Source organism: Rhinopithecus roxellana, chromosome 19 (genome assembly GCF_007565055.1).
Source record: "Rhinopithecus roxellana isolate Shanxi Qingling chromosome 19, ASM756505v1, whole genome shotgun sequence".
NCBI classification, from domain to species: domain Eukaryota; kingdom Metazoa; phylum Chordata; class Mammalia; order Primates; family Cercopithecidae; genus Rhinopithecus; species Rhinopithecus roxellana.
Genome location: NC_044567.1, coordinates 61,258,149 through 61,278,196, shown reverse-complemented (window position 1 = coordinate 61,278,196; position 20,048 = coordinate 61,258,149). Strand labels below are relative to the sequence as shown.

The following is a 20,048-nucleotide window of genomic DNA, read 5'->3' as shown; positions in this document are numbered from 1 at the left end:
AAGGGGGGTGCCGTCCCCTTGTGCTGGATCCTTTATAAGGAAGAGGGATGTGAGCAGAGTGGTCTGGGCTTCACCGTCCCTCCAGTGGACTTGGGGGCTGAGCACAAAGATGCCTAGGAGAGGTTACTCCAAGCCTGGGTCCTGGGGCAGCTTCTGGGCCATGCTGACCTTGGTGGGCCTGGTCACCCGTGCAGGTGAGTGGGCAGTGGGCCAGGTGCGGGGCAGGGTGGAGCAGCAGGATGTCCCAGCGCTGGCTGCACTCAGCCGTCCGGGAGGGGGCGGTGTCCAGCTGCTGGGGAGAGCACGGGGTGGACTGGACAGCTCCACGGACTCATTTCTCTGAAGGAAGGAGGGGCCGGGCAGGCAGGCGGGCAGGGGTCTTAAGGACAAGAGGACCCTCCATCGCCCATTGTCCTGGACAGAGGCTGAATGGGGACGCCATCAGCATTCAGGTCCTTCAAAGTGACAGCGGGGGGAGGCAGGGCTGGGAAATGCACTACCCGCTTCTCTCTCACCCTCCCTTTCTCCCTTGGCCTCCCTCTCTCATGCACAGATGCTCTGCTTCTGTGTGAGCCTCCTCTCCTGTGTGCACCACGGGCCTGCGTGTGCTGTGCGAGCGCATGTGGCCGGGGCCCATCTGCTGCTATCAGGCCCCCGCCCGCCTCCCTCTGCAAGGCTCCCCTTGCTGTTCTCGCCTTGGGAAAGCTGCTGACAGTTTCTGTAACTGAGTGCACATCCCCATCTGACTGTCAGGGCATCCGTGGAGCATGAGAAAAGGGCCGGCCTAGCCAGCCTCAATGCTTAGTTACCCAGGAAGTTCTGTTCCAGCACCAGCTGGCCCTTAGCACTTTCTCCTGTCCCCTGCTGGCCACCCACAAAAAATGGGCTTCTGTCTCAGAGATCAGGACCCAAGAGGGAAGGGCTGGGCCTGGAAAACAGCTTCCCTTCCACACCTGCAGCCTCATCGCACACCCGCCCCTCTCTCCTGCCACTGCTCTGGCCTCCCTAACACTCTCTCTTCTCCCAGTACCCCAGGCCCATTCCCTTCAAGGGCCTTTGCAGGGCTGGATCCCGCCTTGGCACTGGTTCCCTGGCTGGCTCCTTTAAAACTGGAGTGCTTATTTGTGTGCGTCTTACCTGTCTGATATGTCAGTTTGTGCTTTTATGAGCATAAGAACTTGGCTTACTTTGTCCACTGCCATATCCCAAGCTCTTAGGAGAATGTTTAGCATATAGTAAGTGCTCAGTAAATATTTGTTCGTGAAGGCACCAAGGGGTTAGATGGACAATTTGTTAGTGAAGGCACCAAGGGGTTAGATGGACAATTTGTTAGTGAAGGCACCAAGGGGTTAGATGGACAATTCTTTAGGAGGTGAGAAGGGTGGGACCACGAGTTTCCTCAACCCTTGCCTGGGGAGCTGGCAGCATGGAAATGAGTTCTGGGCATGTTGTCCCAAACCTGAGCACAACCTCTCCCTGCCTGAATGCGCCCCCGTCCAAGAGCATCCTCTTGGGGTTTGCACTGGCATGACCTTCCCACCCAGGATGTGTTTGTGTGTCACAGATGCATCCACGCGCCTCGTGGGCACAAACAGGTGTGCCCACACAGTCTGCCTAGGCCCACCTTGCCCTCTGCTCACACCCATGCATATGTCTCCAGCTGGTCGCTCTCCACCCCCGACTGAGGTCCTGGGCCCAGGCGCCCTCTCAGGCTATGCTGTGTTCCTCCCTGCTGCAGCCCAGAGAGCCGATGTTGGCGGGGAGGCAGCTGGCACCTCCATCAACCACTCCCAGGCGGTGCTCCAGCGCTTGCAGGAGCTGCTGCGACAGGGCAACGCCAGTGACGTGGTTCTGCGGGTGCAGGCTGCAGGCACCGACGAGGTCCGGGTCTTCCACGCCCACCGCCTGCTGCTGGGACTGCACAGCGAGCTGTTCCGGGAGCTGCTGAGTAACCAGAGTGAGGCAGTGCTGCAGGAGCCACGGGACTGCGCCGCAGTGTTCGACAAGTTCATCAGGTGGGACGGAGAAGACTAGGGGGAGGCTTCATCCCTTCCTCAGCCCCCGGCTCCTCCACCTACAGGGTCAGGGAAGCCCAGGCCCTTAGAGGTTGTTATGCCCGTTTCCCAGGACATCACTGGGATGACAGTGACCCCTGCATCCCTTCTTCCACTGTACAGCTCCCTGTTTTTACCCATGTCATCTGCACAGTTTGATGTCACTTTCGGTTCCTGGTAACCCCCTCAGAGCTGTTTCCAAACCTGGCCATGGGACAGCTTTTTAAAACTACAGTTTTGGGGCTGGGCATGGTGGCTCATGCCTGTAATCCCAGCAATTTGGGAGGCCGAAGCAGGCAGATCACCTGAGGTCAGGAGTTCAAGACCAGCCTGGCCAACATGGTGAAACCCCGTCTCTACTAAAAATATAGAAAATTAGCTGGGTGTGGTGGCATGCAACTGTAATCCCAGCTATTCGGGAGGCTAAGGCAGGAGAATCGCTTGAACCTGGGAGGCGGAGTTTGGGTTTGCAGTGAGCTGAGATCGTGCCACTAGACTCCAGCCAGGGCAACAGAGCAGGATTCTGTCTCAAAAAAACCAACCAACCAACCAAACAAAAAAACTACAGTTTCATGAGTCCCAACCTGGATCATCAGTTTCAGGTCTAGGGTTAGGACCAGCAATCATTTTTTATTTTATTTATTTACTTTTTATTTTCCTAAATATTCCATTATAGAGGAATATTTTTTATTTCAAAGCATCTCTGTGGTTTTGGTGTTTGGCCAGGTTTGGAACCACAGGGCTAGGGAGTTGAAAAAGTTAGACAGCTCTCTCCACCTCCTGCCTCCTGCCATGGTGCTGCACAGGGAGTGCCATTCACACTAGTGTCTAAGAAAGTAACTCTGTTCTAACGGCTCAGACGAGATGCCTGCAGAATTCCATACATTGCTTCCAAGTTCCAGGCAACAGGAAGGGGGATAAGACAGAAGGGCAAAAAGGGTCTTCCTGTTATCCTGAATCAGTTGCATTTAACCAGCCTTCCTGCAAATCCCAAACTGTGCCCATTGACCAGCAGTTAGTCGCATGGCCATGCCCACTATCAGGGAGCCTGGAAAATGTGGTCTTTTATTCCCAGAGGCAATCACGCAGGGGAAAAGGGAGAAATGGATGTTGGGGAAGATGGCTGGCAGTGGCTGCCGCACTCCTATAGGGGAAAGTGCGGTGCCATGTGCCAGTGGGGACTGGCAGGAAGGGTGAGCAGCGGGACAGCAGCAGATGAAGTGAGAGGGAGAGATACTCAGTACAAGTGATCATCAACAGTAGGAGAGGAAAAAGAAAGGTGACGTTGGCCGGGCGCGGTGGCTCAAGCCTGTAATCCCAGCACTTTGGGAGGCCGAGGCGGGCGGATCACGAGGTCAGGAGATCGAGACCATCCTGGCTAACACGGTGAAACCCCGTCTCTACTAAAAATACAAAAAATTAGCCGGGCGTGGTGGTGCGCGCCTGTAGTCCCAGCTACTTGGAGGCTGAGGCAGGAGAATGGCGTGAACCTGGGAGGCGGAGCTTGCAGTGAGCCAAGATCGCGCCACTGCACTCCAACCTGGGTAACACAGCGAGACTCCGTCTCAAAAAAAAAAAAAGAAAAGAAAAGAAAGGTGACATTGCAAAAAAGAAATGGGGGGCTCACACCTGCATTCCCAGCACTTTGGGAGGCCAAGGTGGGAGGAGTGCTCAAGTCCGGGAGTTTGAGACCAACCTGGGCAACACAGAAAGACCCCATCTCAAAACAAAACAAAACAAAAAAAAGCTGGAGTGTAGTGTCATGATCGTAGCTCACGGCAGCCTTGAACTCCTGGGCTGAAGCTATCTTCCTGACTCAGACTCCCAAGCAGCTGGGACTACAAGTGTGTATCACCAAGCATGACTAATGTTTTAACTTTTTTTTTTTTTTTGTAGAGATAGGGTCTCGCTATGTTGCCCAAGCTGGTCTTGAACTCCTGGCCTCAAGCAATCCTCCCATCTTGGCCTTCCAAAGTGCTGAGATTCCAGGTGTGAGTCACTGGCACCCACCGGGCCTGTAGCAAGATTCTTTATTCTCCTCTGGTTGTCACAATAACTCTGAGGAGTGTGTGCCACTCCCCCTTTCCTAGATGATTAACCTAAGGTTCACTGAAGTTAAGTGACTTGCCCAGACTCATGGCAAGGAGAAGGCAGGCCATGGATCCCAACCAGACTGTAAACCCCAACGGCAGGAGCCACCTCTGTTTTGTTCTGGCCTAGAGCTGCAGGCCTAGTACAGGCACAGTCAAGGCAGGCAATTTCTGCATCACCACGGAAACGGAAAGAAGAGCCTGTGAAGTAAGAATGGGCTGGAAGGGTCCTTGAAAGGAAAACATGGGAAGCCTCAGGGTGGGGCTTCCACTGTGTTTGCACCTGAACTGTGAAGCTCCAACTCCAGGCCGGGTCCCCTGTGGACTCAGAAAAAGCTATGTTGGGAGGTGGGTACCGTCCTGACCCCACCCCACCTCTCGGTCTCTCCCGCAGGTACCTGTACTGCGGGGAGCTGACCGTGCTGCTGACCCAGGCCATCCCCCTGCACAGGTTGGCCACCAAGTACGGCGTGGCCTCCCTGCAGCGTGGCGTGGCCGACTACATGCGCGCGCACCTGGCGGGAGGCGCGGGCCCGGCGGTGGGCTGGTACCACTACGCGGTGGGCACCGGGGACGAGGCCCTGCGCGAGAGCTGCCTGCAGTTCCTCGCCTGGAACCTGTCGGCCGTGGTGGCCAGCGCCGAATGGGGCGCCGTGAGCCCCGAGCTGCTATGGCAGCTCCTGCAACGCTCGGACCTGGTGCTGCAGGACGAACTGGAGCTATTCCAAGCGCTGGAGGCCTGGCTGGGTCGCGCGCGGCCGCCCCCTGCCGTGGCCGAACGGGCACTGCGCGCCATCCGCTACCCCATGATCCCACCAGCACAGCTGTTCCAACTGCAGGCGCGCTCGGCCGCCCTGGCGCGCCACGGCCCCGCGGTGGCCGACCTCCTGCTGCAGGCCTACCAGTTCCACGCCGCGTCGCCGCTGCACTACGCCAAGTTCTTCGACGTCAACGGTAGCTCCTTCCTGCCCCGCAACTACCTCGCGCCCGCCTGGGGCGCCCCGTGGGTCATCAACAACCCGGCCCGCGACGACCGCAGCACTAGCTTCCAGACGCAGCTGGGCCCGAGTGGCCACGACGCGGGCCGCCGGGTCACCTGGAACGTGCTTTTCTCGCCGCGCTGGCTGCCCGTCAGTCTGCGGCCCGTTTACGCGGACGCCGCGGGCACAGCGCTGCCCGCCGCGCGCCCCGAGGACGGCCGACCGCGGCTGGTGGTGACGCCGGCCAGCAGCGGCGGCGACGCGGCGGGCGTGAGCTTCCAGAAGACCGTGCTGGTGGGGGCGCGCCAGCAGGGCCGCCTGCTGGTCCGCCACGCCTACAGCTTCCACCAGAGCAGCGAGGAGGCCGGCGACTTCCTGGCGCACGCGGACCTGCAGCGGCGCAACTCGGAGTACCTGGTGGAGAACGCCCTGCACCTGCACCTCATCGTCAAGCCCGTATACCACACCCTTATCCGGACCCCCAAGTAGCCTCGGGGTCGGGGAATAAAGGCCTGGCCTAGGTGCTCCTTGTGGGTCTGGGAAGGGCAAGGCGAGTGTGGAGGTGGCAACAAGCCTGGTACCCTGGATGGCCAGGTGCCGGCCACCCTAGGGCTGGGGTGGAGTCCAGGTGAGGCGTGGTAGACAAGATGACTGGTTTCAAGAGCTGATTTCACAGCTGACTTGAAGGAACATTCTTGGTCCTGAATAAACCGATGCTCAGAGTGGTAAGGGGATGATTGAACCACTCAGTTTCCGGGTAAAAACAACCTGGGGAGGATCCTACAAGCCAGGGGGTTTAGGGGTTTCACTCCCCTCTGTTGAGCTTTTCCCCCCACCCAGACACAGAACTAGGCTAGGTAAAAGCATCCACGTGGTCACAGCAACCCACCTGCCTGGGAGACAGGGAGCACCACATTCCCCTTGCAGGGGAGTCAGGGAGCGCCCCATTCCCCTTGCGGGGGAGTCAGGGAACACTCCATTCCCCTTGCAGCAGTTTCCTCACTTTGAGGCTGAGGGGCTTAGCTGGGCAGTTTCTGAGCCCTGACCTTGAGGAGCAACCGCCTCATCTGGGTTGTGAGACTTTCTGGCATCTGGGCCGCTCCGAGTCCCTGATCTCTCCTGGGAGGGTGCCTGGGCAGGTGTGAAGACCGGTGGGCTAGGGACATAATGGATCTTGCCAGCCCTACCCTGGGGAGAGGCCTCAGGATCCACAACAAAACCCCTCTCCCCCAGGTATCTGTAGGTTGGTGTTATACAGTGAGCCAGGGGTAGATGGGGACTGGGGGGAAGGGTAGAATCTTAGTCATGGCCACCCCACATTCCAGACAAGGTCAAATTTCCAACACAACCATCAAGACCCAAATGGGATTTTATTGTTAAAAAAGGAAAGGGGAGAAAAGGCCACTGCCAAGTAGCAAAACCAGATTCCCTCCCTCACCCACATCCCCAATTGTAATAAGTGAAGTGCCTGGCGGCGCCTCCCCAACCATCCAGGATGCCCGTGCCCCACACGTGGGCCAGGAGCCCCGTCTCACTGCCAGCGGCTTTCCTCCATTTCCAAGGCCAAGGCTGGCCTCATGGCTGTGCAGGGTTTTGGCAACAGCATTCTGTCCAGGGCTGGGAGGCCAGGGAGCCCAGCCATCCCAGCCATGTCCCCTGGCCTCACCTCTTTTCCCCGGTGGCACTGAAAGCATGGGAGGGTTGGGCAGACACCCCAGTTCCTGGGTCTCAGGAGCCCCAGCCTGCTGAGATGCTGAGATCCTGAGCTCCTACTTCCTGGTCATCTCCACCTGCCCAGCCTCCACCTCCCATGCCCTGTTAGACCCCATTCAGTCTTGGGCGGCGAGAGAGCCTGTTCCAGGCAGGGCCCCTCAGTTATGCCGGGAGCATCCATCTTTGCCACGGGTGCTTGTGCCGTGGGGCAGGCGGGGCCCACGGGTAGCCCGTCGAGAACCACCAGCTGGGTTGGGGGGAGCAGCCAGGGGTGAGGAGTCCCCCGGGCCTGCAACAGGGAAAGGGGCAGGATCAGTGGTTTCGGAATGCCTCCCCAACTCCTCTCCCATCACCCAGTGGCCTTGAACTCTATGGGCACAACGCCAAGATGCCAGTCTCATGAATATTCTGCTAGAACCATGCTTCCAGCAAGGGGCAGCCAGAGGCGCAGGAAATGCAATGTGTCTTCTCTGCTGCCCTGCCTGGTGGAGACTTCCCCTCCCCATCCCCTCCTTGCCCATACTGACCTGTGTTCTGGCTTGGAGGGAGTTTGACTTTGGCCAAAGGTAGTGTGACCTTTCCCAGATGCCGGATACCAGGGGCTGGGTGCCTGCACACTGGCATCCTGTGGTCTGAGAGGCACTCCGCCTGATGGGACCCCAGGAGGTGTGTCTTGGGGCGGGTGAGCTGTGATGGTTGAACAGTGGGGTGAGGATGAGAGCGGCACAGGGATCTGCTACCAGGATCTGTCCCAGCTACTATACCGGGCTGGGGACACAGACTTTGTGGAGGGTGGTATCTCCAGGTGTGGGGTAGGCTAGAGGTGCCCTGGAGCCTTTGGAGAAATCCAGCCCTCAGGCCCCCAGCTGCTATGGGAGTGCCTAGACACCCCACCCCTACGCCTTGCCTCACCCCTTGCCCGGCGACTTCGAAGGATCGGGACCTCCGCTTTCTTCTCTTTGCCTCCAGCGACTCCTCCCTTTTCTTGCCCAGGTTTTTTTTCTGGCCACGCAGCCAGGGCCCAGGGCCGTCCCCATGATGCCCGACTGCCCGAGACGGGGCCTCGCTCATGCTGCTGGACAGGTTGTCCTCACTGGCAGCATGCTGCAGCATGGGGCTGGGTGGCCGCTTGCAGGCCAGCAGGCCTGGTGGCCGCGCATCGTCGCCCTCGCTCAGCGAGTGCAGGGACAGGCTGCTGCGCTCTGTCGCAGGTGCCAGCAGGTGTCGCCCCTCGGTGCCCAGGGCCTGCGAGCGCCGCCGGGCGGCCTTCACTGAGATGCACTTGGTGCCAGTCATGATCTCCTTCCTCTCTGCAGCGGGACACAGGGAACCCCCAACCCGAGATCAAGGCCACCTCTTAACACCCTCCTCTGACATGGCAGACGTAGGTAGGAGCCAGACTGCCTGGGTTTCAATCCCAGCACTTTCCAGGGGTTTGCTATGCAAGAAACTTGGGCCCATTTCTGAGCCTCACTTTCATCTGCAAATGGGAGATGGTAAAACTAATGCCATCGGTTATTTCCTGGATTAATTGAGAAAATGGGCTCAACCTACATTTTCAAGGGGGTAGCCATTGAATTGATATTTGCTATTAGAGTGATTACTGAGTGGAGGCGGCGGCGGGGGGTGGGGGACACAATTCTCCATGCCACATGTCTCTTTTCTAACTTCCAGTTTTGCCCCGGTCTCTCTAAAAAAGAGACCTTTTTGCCTCAAGGTCTCTCCTTGACGTAGAGGACCCTTAAGTGTCCTTGACTGACTAATCCTCAGGGGCAACGGTGCCTCTTCAGAATGTGTAGGACCCAATGCATGGTTGCACTTGGCAGTGAAGAGGGTAGGAAAGGGCTTTGGACTGGGTGATCTGAACAGTTTAGACAAGGCCAGGCGAGGTGGCCAGGGCAGCAGAGGGCACACATACCTTTGTGGGACAAGGGGATCTCCAACAGGATCTCACTGCTGTCGGGGGAAGAGCTGTTCCAGCTGCCCAGGCTGTCCTGAGCCGGGGCCTATGAGGTGGAGTGGTTGGGAGGAGAAAATCCTTAAACACAGCAGGGACCCCATGCCCCATTCAGCAGAGACAGTGGGGCCTCAGGCTGGTGCCGTTTGGGAAAGGCTCCATTCCAACTGCTGCTGTCCACCCCCATGTCCCGCACCCACTGCAGGGGAGCTCGTGGGGCCATCAGGTACTGAGAGCTCACCTCCTGCATCACCAGGCTGCCGAGCTGGATGGGAGGTGGGGTGGGCACAGAGGAGCTTTTTGCCTGCCAGGCCCCAGTACCAGCCTTGAACACGTGGTGGCCTTCACTGAAGTTGGCAGAGGAAGATGAGTGGCTGTAGACCAGGCTGTCTCACCGAGGTCCCACCCCCACCCCCGGGGAGAAGCTTTTGGTGTGAAAGGAGAGAGAACCCAGGAGTCCTGGCTCCAGACCTGGGCCACCTGCTCCCTCTCATTGCTGCTCCGTGTTCACCATTTAGCCTTAGTCTGGGTTGGCCTCTCTGGGACAGGGCACAGGGTGGGGGCTGGGGCAGGTGGCCCCCCTTCTCACCTCTCTGTGCTGAGGGGAGGGAGAGCGCTGTTCTGCAGGCGCTGGGCATCAGAGCTCAGTGTCTTCACACTCTCCGGGTCAGAATCTGGGGTCAGCGAGGTTCCTGCTGGGGTAATTTTGGGCAAGGAGCTGTCCTGGGGAGGAGGGAGCCAGGATGGAGAATTAGAAGATTTGGTCCTGGACCAAATCAGCACAGAGTCACGAAGGCTCACAGGGTGACAAGGGTTGTAAGATGGCCTGGGAGCCGCAGAAGGGCAGTGGGCTGGTGTTTGGGTCCTCGGGGGTAAGCTGTGGTCTGCTAGGCATCCCCAGTGGCACTGCCTGATGCTTGGTCTCCTGGAAGGGCACCTGGGGCCATTTGTGATATCTCAGATGGCCAGCCCTGACCCTCAGACCCTGGGTGGGAACAAGCGATGCCCAGGAGTGCTCAGGGATGAGGGTCTTACTCAGGCTCGACAAGGCTTTGGGTGGGGTAAGAAGGAAAGGGAGTCAACTCCCTGGGGTGCCAGCCAGCCTGGTCCTGTGCCCTCCAGCTGCCTGCAGGCAATGCCTTGGTCATCAGCACATGTGCCCATGTTCAGGCCACCCAGGCGCCCACCCACCTGCAGGGCCCTGGAGGCCACTTGGTCCATGATGGTGGCCCGCTCCAGGCTGCCCTCCTCCAGTTCCCGCAGGTACATTTCGTAGAGCTCTTCCAGGCGCTGCGGGATGGCCAGGTTGTAGTCTGCCAGGAAAGGGGCAGGGCTCAGCGAGTGCCAGCGGCCCCCCCGCGGGTGGCTCAGATGCGCGGGGGCGTGGGCCCTACCGTCGATGATCTGCCGCTGGCCCTGGATAATCTCGTCGCATAGACTGCGGTGCTGCTCCAGGCGGCGCACGGCCTCGTGGCGGTGGCGGAGCGCACCGTCGCGGAGCAGCGCGTGCGACTGCATCTCGGTGTTCTCCACCTCGAGCTCGTGCACACGGCACAGCAGGCTGAGCACCTCGCGCTGCTCCTCGGAGCCGATGCGCCGGGGCAGCGTCTCCTCCAGGCGCCGGCCCCGCACGCGCAGCTCCCGGCAGCGCTGCTCCAGCGCCAGCTGCAGGAGGCGCAGGTCAGCACCTGGCAGCGGGGAGAGGGGTCCAATCCGCCTGCCCAGCCCGTCCTCGCCCCTCCAGCGCCTGAACTCCAGGCATCTGTCTGGAGCTCCAGGCTGAGGCCAACCCTGAAAGCTAAATCTTGGGCTTTACAATCAGGGACTGCTCCAAGGTGGCCCCTCAGTGTCCACCTTCTTGCCATCCTGACCTCAACCCACCCCTGGAACTAGCTTGGGGGATAGCTACTTAACCCCAGCCCATGTGACCCCCTCAGGGCTCATGACACCCTACAGCCCCCCTGGTCTGGGTATGCCCCAGAACAGAAGGCAAAGATCTGTTATTGGGAAAACCCTAATTATATTTTTTTCTTTTTGAGACAGGGTCTTGCTGGACCCTAGGCTGGAGTGCAGTGGTGCTATCCCAGCTCCCTGCAACCTCTGCCTCCCAGGTTCAAGTGATTCTTATTCCTCTGCCATCCGAGTAGCTGGGATTACAGGCATGAGCCACCACACCAGGCCGTTTTTTTTTGTTTTGTTTTGTTTTTTTTTTGTATTTTTAGTAGAGACGGGATTTCCCCATGTTGGCCAGGCTAGTCTTGAACTCCTGGCCTCTCAAGTGATCTGCCTACCTCAGCTTCCCAAAGTGCTGGGATTACAGGTGTGAGCCATGGCGCCCGGCCTGGAAAACCCTCATTATAACATTAGTTACCATTTTTTGAGTCCTTGGTATGTGCCAGGCATTTATGTAATCTTCCCAGCAACCCCATGAGGGCTGCACCATGGACTGCTCCCATTTTACAGGTGGGGAATGTGACACACAGAGAAGTTAAAGAACTTAGCAAAGTCACACAGGATTTGTGGCCTGAGTTCCCAGGTCTCATGGCTACCCCCACCCCGGCCCCTCCGCCTTGCCTCTCAAACCTGCTCACCCTGTCCCCTAAACCCGCTCTCCCTGCCCCCCAAACCCTGGACACCTTCTGCTTGCGCAGCTGCTTCTGCTCGCCCACCAGGGCTGCGATGCTCTCCCGGGCTGCAACCACCTCGGGCGGCTCCAGGATGTCTGGCTGGTCATCGCCTGTGTCTGAGTCCCTCTCACTGTCGTCCTTAGCGTAGCACTCCTTCCGCTGTTCCTCCCGCCATTTGAGGGCCCTGCGGGACTTCTCATGCTTCCAGCTGCCACAGCCCCACCCAGAGAGACAGGGCATTCAGGCCATGGGGGCAAAGCACAGTGTACAGCCACAGCTCATGCTCCTTCGTCCCAGGCACAGGGGTGGGGCCTGGAGGGTCCTGGGCAGGGGACTTACCCGGCGATGGTGAGCAGGTGTCGGGAGGTGTCAATCTGGACCTCCATGGCGCGGTTCTCCAGTTCCATCAGGCGCCTCCGCACATCCATCTGCTCCTGGAAGGCGCTGACGAGCTGCTCCCGAAGCTGTCCCATGCCAGCCTGCTCACCCTGCCCGCTGTGCAGCTGGACCTCAGCTGCCGGTGAGGGTGGGTAAGGTAGAGGAGGAGGCAAGTTCAGCTAGGAAAGCCTGGGCCCACCTGGGGCCCTCCCCTCCCTTTCTTCCCAACTCAGTGCTCCCACTTCCTGTCCAACTATTTCCTCCAGGAAAACCCCCTAGATTACTACATCCTCCCACATCCCACTCCCACATTGAATCTTCAAGCTGTTGCCCAAAAGCGATTTCCAGCTCCTTGGTATGAACTGGGCTCCTGCTAACCCTTACAGCACCTCTGTGCCAACAATAAGAAGGGGTGCCCTTAGAAACTTTACTGTCTGTGGCCAGGTGCGGTGGCTCACACCTGTAATCCCAGCGCTTTGAGAGGAGGCCCAGGCGGGCAGATCACCTGAGGTCGGGAGTTCGAGACCAGCCTGGCCAACATGGCGAAACTCTGTCTCTACTAAAATTACAAAAATTACTGAGGCGTGGTGGTGGGCACCTGTAATCTGAGCTACTTGGGGGGCTGAGGTAGGAGAATCGCTTGAACCCGGGATTCAGAGGTTGCAGTGAGCCTAGATCATGCCACTGCACTCCAGCCTAGGCAACAGAGCGAGACTCCGTCTCAAAAAAAAAAAAAAACTTTATTGTCTGCTCTCTCTTATATTAGTAATTTTTTTTTTTTAAAAAGAAGCTTTACTGTCTGTTGGAAAACCATCACAGCAAATATGCAGGTCTATAAGGAAACAGAGCCCATTCCGGTGCTGCAGGCATGACCTCACAGTCCTACGCCACAGACCTTAGTGTGTGCCCTGTACAACTCATTGCTCACGTGCCTCTCCCTTGTGGGATCCCACCTACTCTTCCAAGGTGGGTTGTAAAATGGGGTTGTGATCTCTGGCAACTGTCTGAAGCAGAGATCACAACCCCATTCAGCAGCTGAATGCGAGGAGGCTCAGAGCTGGTGAGTGCCCAGCCCCACCACCCAGCCAGGAAGAGCCCGATTCTGGATTTGAACACATGGCCTGATCCCAGAGCAACGTGAGGCTGCCTGGAGGGGCTGCCACCCACACAGACCCACAGGCGCACCTTGGATGTGGCGGATGTCACCCCGATCCTGCCGGCCCCGGGCCTGGCCCCGCCCAGTCTGCGCATCAATCTTGCACTTGAGTCGCTGGATCTCGCCCCGCAGGTCAGCAATGATGCTGGTGTACTGGGCGATGTGGTAGGAGACGTTCAGCAGGTTCTGCTTCACCTGCAGGGAACATGTAGAGAGCGGAGGGGATGCAGTCAGCCCAGGTGCCAGGTCCTGCCTCCGTGCACTCACCAAGGCCTACCTGCAGGGGCTGCCTTTCTTCCCCCTGCCTCTCCCAGTCTTTCTAGGTGATAGTAATGGCCTCCTTTCCTCCACTTCCACAACCTCTTGTCACAGTCACTGCTAGAACTCATCAACCTTCAGTAGCTTCCTGAAGGAATGAGGGAACATCCTCATTCCTCCACCCATTGTTGAAGGGCCATTCCCATCTCTCTGTTTTCCTCTGGGCTCACCGTTCCTGCATGAACATCTCGCTCCAGTCGAAGGCCTGTCCTGCTCCCCCCATGCCCACCACAGATGCTATCCCCTTCCTGCCTTTGGAACCTGCACCCTCCCTGCTCCTACCCTTCTGGAATGTTTTCTCAGCCTTCAGGGTCCCACTTACAGTCTCCAGAGAGTTCCACTGGACCCCAACAGCCCATCCCCACCTCCTGTTCCTGTCTTGCCCCAGCACCTACCATTGGCATCATTTACCCGCTATTAGTAATATTCTGAACCATCAATGAGCTGTTTCAAGAATGTGTCTCCCGTCCCCCATGGAGGGGTTAGAATAAAACTTAAAGCCCTCAGGACAGCAGCTTGTGTTAGGTGTTGGGAGAATGTTCCCTGCATGCTAACATACATGTATCCATTCCCACTCCTCTGCACACGAACAGGCAGAAATGGATTTCTAAGTGGATGGCAAGGGTTCCGACATGCTTACAGACAGGTAAGGACACGGACTTGGAAACGGGGCAGATCTAGTTTCCATCCTCAGCGTCATCACTGACCAGATGGGAAGTCACTTAACTTCCTTAAACCTTGCTGTCCTAATCTGTATATGGGAACAGCAATAACACTGCTGTTTTTTGAGGATCAAAGGAGGTGGCATGTGAAAGGGCTGAGCAAGGGCTCAGTGAAGCTTGCCTCCTTGCTTCACGTCATGAAGAGGTGCTTTGGAAATGCAAAGGTCTAAATGAGCATCTGAAGACGAGGAAGGTAAGAGAAGAGGGGGTGAGGCAGGGGGAGCACAATCCTGGGACTGGAGGAAGCGGGGACCCTTGGGAGCTCTCGGCTTCCAGGCAGAGGAGCAGGGTTTGGAGGTGCAGGGAAAGTGTACAGGTGACAATCAGCTAGGGAATGAGGCCAGTGCAGCAGTGGCTGGTTCCAGAGAGTGGGGTGGGGTGGCAGGGATCAGCCCAGGGGCTTGAATCTCAGCCCAGGAAGCTGTGTCCTGGTGGACAATCCAGGGGCCCTCACCCTAGTCTTAATGTTCTTGGCCCGGCCGGCGTAGGTCAGGGTGTTCCGGGACTCCTCGAAGGCACTACTCGCAGGACTGATGTGAGCGATCATCACTGTGCGGCTGTTTCCTCCCAGAGAGTCCTGGATGGGAGGTGGCTGTGGTCAGTGGGAACTGCCTCCCCAGGCCTTCCTCCTGCCAGGCTGTTCACGATGCCCTCCCTGGTGAGTGCAATCTCTCTCTCTCTTTACACTCAAGGGATCTGGCTGCTGAGCGTCATATGGTGTGAGGCTTGGGAGGAAGAAAGCCCTGCTCCAGCAATTACCAGCTGTGTAAACTTAAAAAAGCTCCTTCACCTCTTTAGTTCTTTTTTTTTTTTTTTTTTTTTTTTTTGAGACAGGGTGATCTGTCGCCCAGGCTGGAGTGCAGTGGTGCTATCTCGGCTCACTGCAACCTCCACCTCCCAGATCCAAGCAATTCTTGTGCCTCAGCCTCCCGAGTAGCTGGGACTATAGGCGCCTGCCACTACGCCTGGCTTTTTTTGTATTTTTAGTAGAGATGGGGTTTCACCATGGTGGCCAGGCTGGTCTTGAACTCCTGACTTCAGGTGATCCACCTGCCTCAGCCTCCCAAAGTGCTGGGATTCCAGGCATGAGCCACCACGCCGGATCTTCCTTGTTTTTTAAGGGTACAGTCCTTTTGCAATTGTCCCCACCTCCCCGGCTTCTAGGTGTAGTCGTGACGGCAGGTGATGGCAATGTTAATTAAGTAAGCGGTGACTCTGATATTAGACCAGAGAGGCCTCTGACTGGATCTTACTTCCAGCACTTACTAGTGTGAGCCCTTAGGAACATTACCTAACTGCATTGTGCCTCAGTTTGCTCATCTGCAAATGTAATCCCTCACACTCATAGAGTTGTTGACAAGATCTAAGGAGCTAACAGAGTGAAGTACTGAATTCACGAGTCCAGCCAGGAGTGGACGCTCAGTGATGCCACTATAATTTAAGGCCAAGGACACCCCTGCACAAAGGAGGCCACCCCCAAACAGCAGACCTGTGGGGCTATGAGGCTGACTGCCCACCTGCACCCCCAAATCTAGACGGCTCTGACCCACAGCCCTGGGTGGGGGTATCATGGGCTCCTTTCCCTTCCCGTTGCCCAGCCTTTGGTTAGGGTTGCCAGATAAAATATGGGATACCCAGTTCAATTTGAATTTCAGATACACAACTAATTTGTTTTAGTATAAGAATATCCCAAATATTGCATGGGACGTATTTACACTAAAATAAATTTTGCTGTGTATCCTGAAGTTGGAATTTAGCTGGGTGCCCTGTATTTTCATTTGTTCAATCTGGCAGCCTCACCCTCGGTGCCCAGTGCCCAGGCCCAGCTGTGGCTGCTACCTTCAGGAGTCGGGTGAGCTTGCTGTCACGATAGTTGATGTACTTGTTGCTACCCTTGTCGCTCAGGGCGTTGATGCAGTTGCCCAGTGCCAGCAGTGAGCGGTTGATGTGGGCCCCCTCCTTCATGCGCTGCCCACGATTCTGTGTCTGGGGGTGAGCAAAGGGCACAAGTGTGGCCTGATGAGGCCGGGGACTGGGTTTCTCCCCAGCCACCCCATCGATGACCTGGTGATCCTGGGTAATAAATCCCCAAGGACCTTGTGGCCGTCCTCCCACCAAGGCCATTGAGCGCATTGGAGAAGGTTAAGAGACCCGAAGGCCTCTGAACAAGAGTGATGGGCTGACAGCTTCTGAGGAGGGCTGAGATGGCCGGTTCTCCCCAGGGCAGGTGCCGTGGCACAGCCTGACACACAGTGCCATGGATGAGATGGGAGCGAGGTTGCTTTCCAGGCAGCCCAGTTGAGAGCCAGCAGGACCACAGGCACTCCAGAGGGTGCTCCAGGGAGCAAGGAGGGAAGTACATGCACATGCATGCAGAATGTGCATGGTGGCGGAGGGCAGGTTCCTCTCCTTTTCTTGGGCCTGCAGGAGCATGTCAAAGCCAAGGAGGCCCTTTCTGCAGCTCCCCGTAGGAGGTGGCTCTGCCCAGCCTGGTGAAGCCGGGACCAGCTGGCTCCAGTGGCTGAAGGGCACTCTCCTCCCAGGCCTCTCCTCTGTATCCCTTCCAAAAAGCCCCCTAGGCTTTACTGGATGGGAGGGGTGAGTTTCTTGAAACTGCCCTGTTCAGATCCGACCCCACATGTTCAAACACGAAAGACTGTTCATTCTTTCTGGTGCTGTCATTCCCCTTGCATTTGTTCCAGTGCCAGCAATGGTGACATCACCCAGCCTCATTGCTCGGGTGACCATAAAACCCCCAAGATTGCCTGCACGTGGGAGCCCAGACCTACACCAGCGGGGTGGTGCCGCCACCGAGGCTGCAGAGCCCAGCAAGCAGGGCTTCATGAGAGGGGACAAAGATGCTGCCAGAAATGGGTGATGGGGACCTTCTCCTCTTCGTGATGTGACTGGCTGGGTCCTCTCCCAGGATGTCCCAAGTGCCCCCCAGTCAGGGGATACTTGTCTCTCCCTGCCTCCAACTACTCCTTTGGGCCCATTCATTGTCTTCCCGGATCTCTCTCCTAGGGCAGCCAGTCTCCTTCCCTGGAGAAACCCACATCCTCCTTCCCCTTCCCACAAGAGCCCCTTGGCTCTTCCTGGGATGCCCTACCCCATTTCCCCCCACCCTGCTCTTCTGGGACGTTCCTCACTTCATTAACCCAGGGGTCTCCACTCATCCCCGCCACCTCATTGTGACATCCTCCCCGCTCCAACTCCTAGGAAGCTGAGATGCCAGCGTCCCTGTCCCCACCTCCCAATCTTTCTCCCCTGTACCTGTGGTGCTGGCCTCACATGGGAGTCACCGTCCCTGCCCTCCGCTCCTCCTTGGGTCAGCCCTCCCTCCTCTGCCCAGCCCAGGTCCCAGCCTCACCTGGGAGGCACGCTCCGAGCCAGCCAGGTCGATCATGAACAGGCGGCCCTGCCGCACCTCCTGCAAGATGTTCTTGACCCGGCTGCGCTGGCGCACGGCCACCTGCAGCACTGCGTGGGAGCGGGAGGACGTCTGGTTGGCAGCCGTGGGCTCCTGGGTCCTCTGCCGGTTCCCCTTCATCAGCAGCTGCATGATCTGGGTGGGAGGGAGGAGAGGCAGCTCTTAGCGACTGCTGGAGATGCTCCAGCAGAGAGGAGCCTGAGGGGGCTGGCAGGGAGGGTCCTACTTCTGAGCGGTTGGGAAAGGGCAGGCTGGAATGGGCTGGGCTCCATGCGCCGAGAGGCCTGGGGTGAGCTTGGCTCTCTGGAGGACAGGGTCTCTGGGTAAATGGAGAGGCAGTGTTGCCTGGTTACCCTCCCAGGGTCAGCGTGGTAGGGGCACTGGGGCAAGTGTGAGTCCCCTCCTTGCTGCCACTCAGGGTTCTGCCTATCTGTCCCAGCCTCAACTGAGTGGGCAGCAGCTCCGTGGCTTCAGTCCCTGCCCCTCCTGCCCCTCAGGCGGTGAGCTTCCTCTCAGTGGCTCCTGGCTGGCCATACAAAACTCGCCTCCTTGGCATTGATGGTGGAGACTTCGGTGATGCCGGCCACCTGGATCACCCCCTTGGAGTCCTCCCGCAGCTCCAGGTAGCCCAGGGAGGGGTTCAGCAGGTCCCGGATCATCTCATTGTAGATCTGATGGGACAGTTCGGGGAGGGATGGGTGAAGGGAGTCTAAGGGCAAGAGATCAAGGTCAAGGCCGAGTCCCCTTTCCTTTTGTGCAAGAAAGGGACGAGAGTTCACACTTCCTGAGCCCAGGCTCCTCTCAGAAGAGCCCTGACTAGGAGGAAAGGCCCTTTCTTTCCTATGGGGTCAAGGGCTTTAGCATCCACAGGAAACATCGGGCTGCTGGAGCCATGGTTACAGGAGGCTTCAAAACCAAGGATCACTCCTTTCCAGACAGGGTGGGCACCGGGCAGCGCCCTGAGTTTGAAACCCCCCCCCCTCACTTACTGTGTGACATTGACCTAGTTGCATGGGGACCTGACCAATGACCAGAACCCCTTTCCCCCACCCGGTGAGGAGCCCTGTTCATTGCTAGGCAACCCCTGTGCTCTTTCTGGGGGCACCCCCACCCCATAAAGCGAGTCTTGCTGGCTGAATCAACACCTTGTTGGCCAGCAGCTGCTGGTGCTCTGCCTCACTGCCTCCTTAAGATGTCACCCAGGAGATTATCAGCTCCCGGAGGAGCCAGACGAAGTCCAGCCTCCCACCTCTTCTGGACTCTGTGTGTCTCCCCAGCCCCTGATATCCCATCACTGTCTGGTGATAGTACTCCCACGGGGTGGGCACCAGGAGGCTGTGGCTGGGTGGCAAAGGCCCATAGGTTCCAGCCTGTATGTATATGTTCAGTTTTCACTGTACTCACACACACAGAGTCGCTGGAGGCAGCCTGGCAGGGCAGACAGGGTCTGCTCTAAGGAATGGGCCCGTGAAGATGGTGAGGTGTTGAGCCTGGCACAGGGCAGAAGCTGCAGGGTCCGGAGTTTGAATCCCCGCCCCCTCGCTTACTGTGTGACATTGGTCTAGTTGCCTAACCTCTCTGATGAGCCTGCAATGTTTGTAAAGTGGAGCTCACAATAGGCATGTGGGAGGGCAACAGTGATGAGCGCCCTGGGAAGCTGCCCAGTGACCAGCCCCAGGGAGGTAGGCCAGCCCCATATGAGCCTAGGCTGGGGGACTCACCTCCAGGTAGGACATGGAGACCTCATACTCCATGTCATTGCTGGTCTCCTCGATGGCACGGAAGAGGTCATTGAGGGTCCGAATGTAAATGCCGGGCTCCTGGTCTGTGCCCAGCATGGTGTAGGTCTTCCCACAGCCTGGGGCAGACCAAGGTGGAGGGTGACCAGGGTGGAGTTGGGAGGGAGGCCTTGCTGGGCAGGCACTCCTGGAAACTGGGGTTTGTCCTCAAGGCTGGGCCCTCTCAGACGGCCAGGGAGGTGGTGGGGAGCAGGGAGGATGATGCTCCTGGCTCGGGATGGGGCTTCTGGGGCTGGAGGGCCCTGGGTAAGATTTGGAGCGACCACATCCTTGATTCCTGCCCCAGCTGGGGTCGGACTAGTTGGAGGGTGATGGGGATTACAGGAGCACTGCAGTCCTCGCCCACAGTCTGGGCATTCCCCTCACCTGTGGGGCCATAGGCAAAGACAGTGGCATTGTAGCCTGAGATGACGCCTTCGATGAGGCTCTTGGTGGTGGCCTGATACACCATCTCCTGTGAGGAAGGAAGCCTGTCGGGGCCGGGACACAGGCGGGGCACAGCACAGGCACCCACTGGCTCGTCCTGACCTCTGATAGGAGAGGGTTCTGTCCCTGGAGCCCCAGCCCCAAGGTGAGTGGGGGTGGGGGGTGGGGTGGGGGAGGGAATGTCTCTGCTTACACTCACGGTGGAGGACGCCAGGCTGAAAGGGAGCCCAGGACACCTGAGACGCCTCCCTGCACAGCTGCCTCCTGGCCCCCAGCCCTGAGGATGCATCACACCTGTTCCTGGAAGCATCCCGCAGATGGGCAAAATGGGGGTCCCCGAGGAGGGTGTCAGCTTCGCCGAACCCACCCTCTGTCCCTGTCCTCGCACCAGATGGCCT

General features: G+C 58.0%; 2 protein-coding genes across 2 annotated transcripts in view; one reads left to right on the top strand and one right to left on the bottom strand.

The window, feature by feature from the left end:
• The first annotated feature begins 66 nt into the window (after nucleotides 1–66).
• BTBD17 (BTB domain containing 17) lies at nucleotides 67–5,853 on the top strand. The gene is made up of 3 exons (XM_010387683.2): nucleotides 67–194; nucleotides 1,739–2,015; nucleotides 4,539–5,853. The coding sequence occupies exons 1-3, from the start codon at nucleotides 110–112 to the stop codon at nucleotides 5,611–5,613; spliced, it is 1,437 nt and encodes a 478-aa protein (XP_010385985.1). The 5' UTR covers nucleotides 67–109; the 3' UTR covers nucleotides 5,614–5,853.
• Nucleotides 5,854–6,475: 622 nt separating this feature from the next.
• The window catches only part of KIF19 (kinesin family member 19), a 29,290-nt gene continuing 15,717 nt past the window's right edge, over nucleotides 6,476–20,048 (bottom strand). Inside the window, exons 4-20 of the mRNA XM_010387684.2 lie at nucleotides 19,591–19,678; nucleotides 19,147–19,283; nucleotides 17,971–18,096; nucleotides 17,366–17,560; nucleotides 15,835–15,981; nucleotides 14,450–14,572; nucleotides 12,985–13,150; nucleotides 11,761–11,935; nucleotides 11,431–11,629; nucleotides 10,189–10,459; nucleotides 9,986–10,107; nucleotides 9,384–9,517; nucleotides 9,036–9,141; nucleotides 8,756–8,843; nucleotides 7,750–8,147; nucleotides 7,365–7,524; nucleotides 6,476–7,126 (exon numbers count right to left, since the gene is read on the bottom strand). Coding sequence (XP_010385986.2) covers nucleotides 6,996–7,126; nucleotides 7,365–7,524; nucleotides 7,750–8,147; nucleotides 8,756–8,843; nucleotides 9,036–9,141; nucleotides 9,384–9,517; nucleotides 9,986–10,107; nucleotides 10,189–10,459; nucleotides 11,431–11,629; nucleotides 11,761–11,935; nucleotides 12,985–13,150; nucleotides 14,450–14,572; nucleotides 15,835–15,981; nucleotides 17,366–17,560; nucleotides 17,971–18,096; nucleotides 19,147–19,283; nucleotides 19,591–19,678 — 2,766 coding nt within the window. The 3' untranslated portion in view covers nucleotides 6,476–6,995. The remainder of the gene's footprint in view (nucleotides 7,127–7,364; nucleotides 7,525–7,749; nucleotides 8,148–8,755; nucleotides 8,844–9,035; nucleotides 9,142–9,383; nucleotides 9,518–9,985; nucleotides 10,108–10,188; nucleotides 10,460–11,430; nucleotides 11,630–11,760; nucleotides 11,936–12,984; nucleotides 13,151–14,449; nucleotides 14,573–15,834; nucleotides 15,982–17,365; nucleotides 17,561–17,970; nucleotides 18,097–19,146; nucleotides 19,284–19,590; nucleotides 19,679–20,048) is intronic.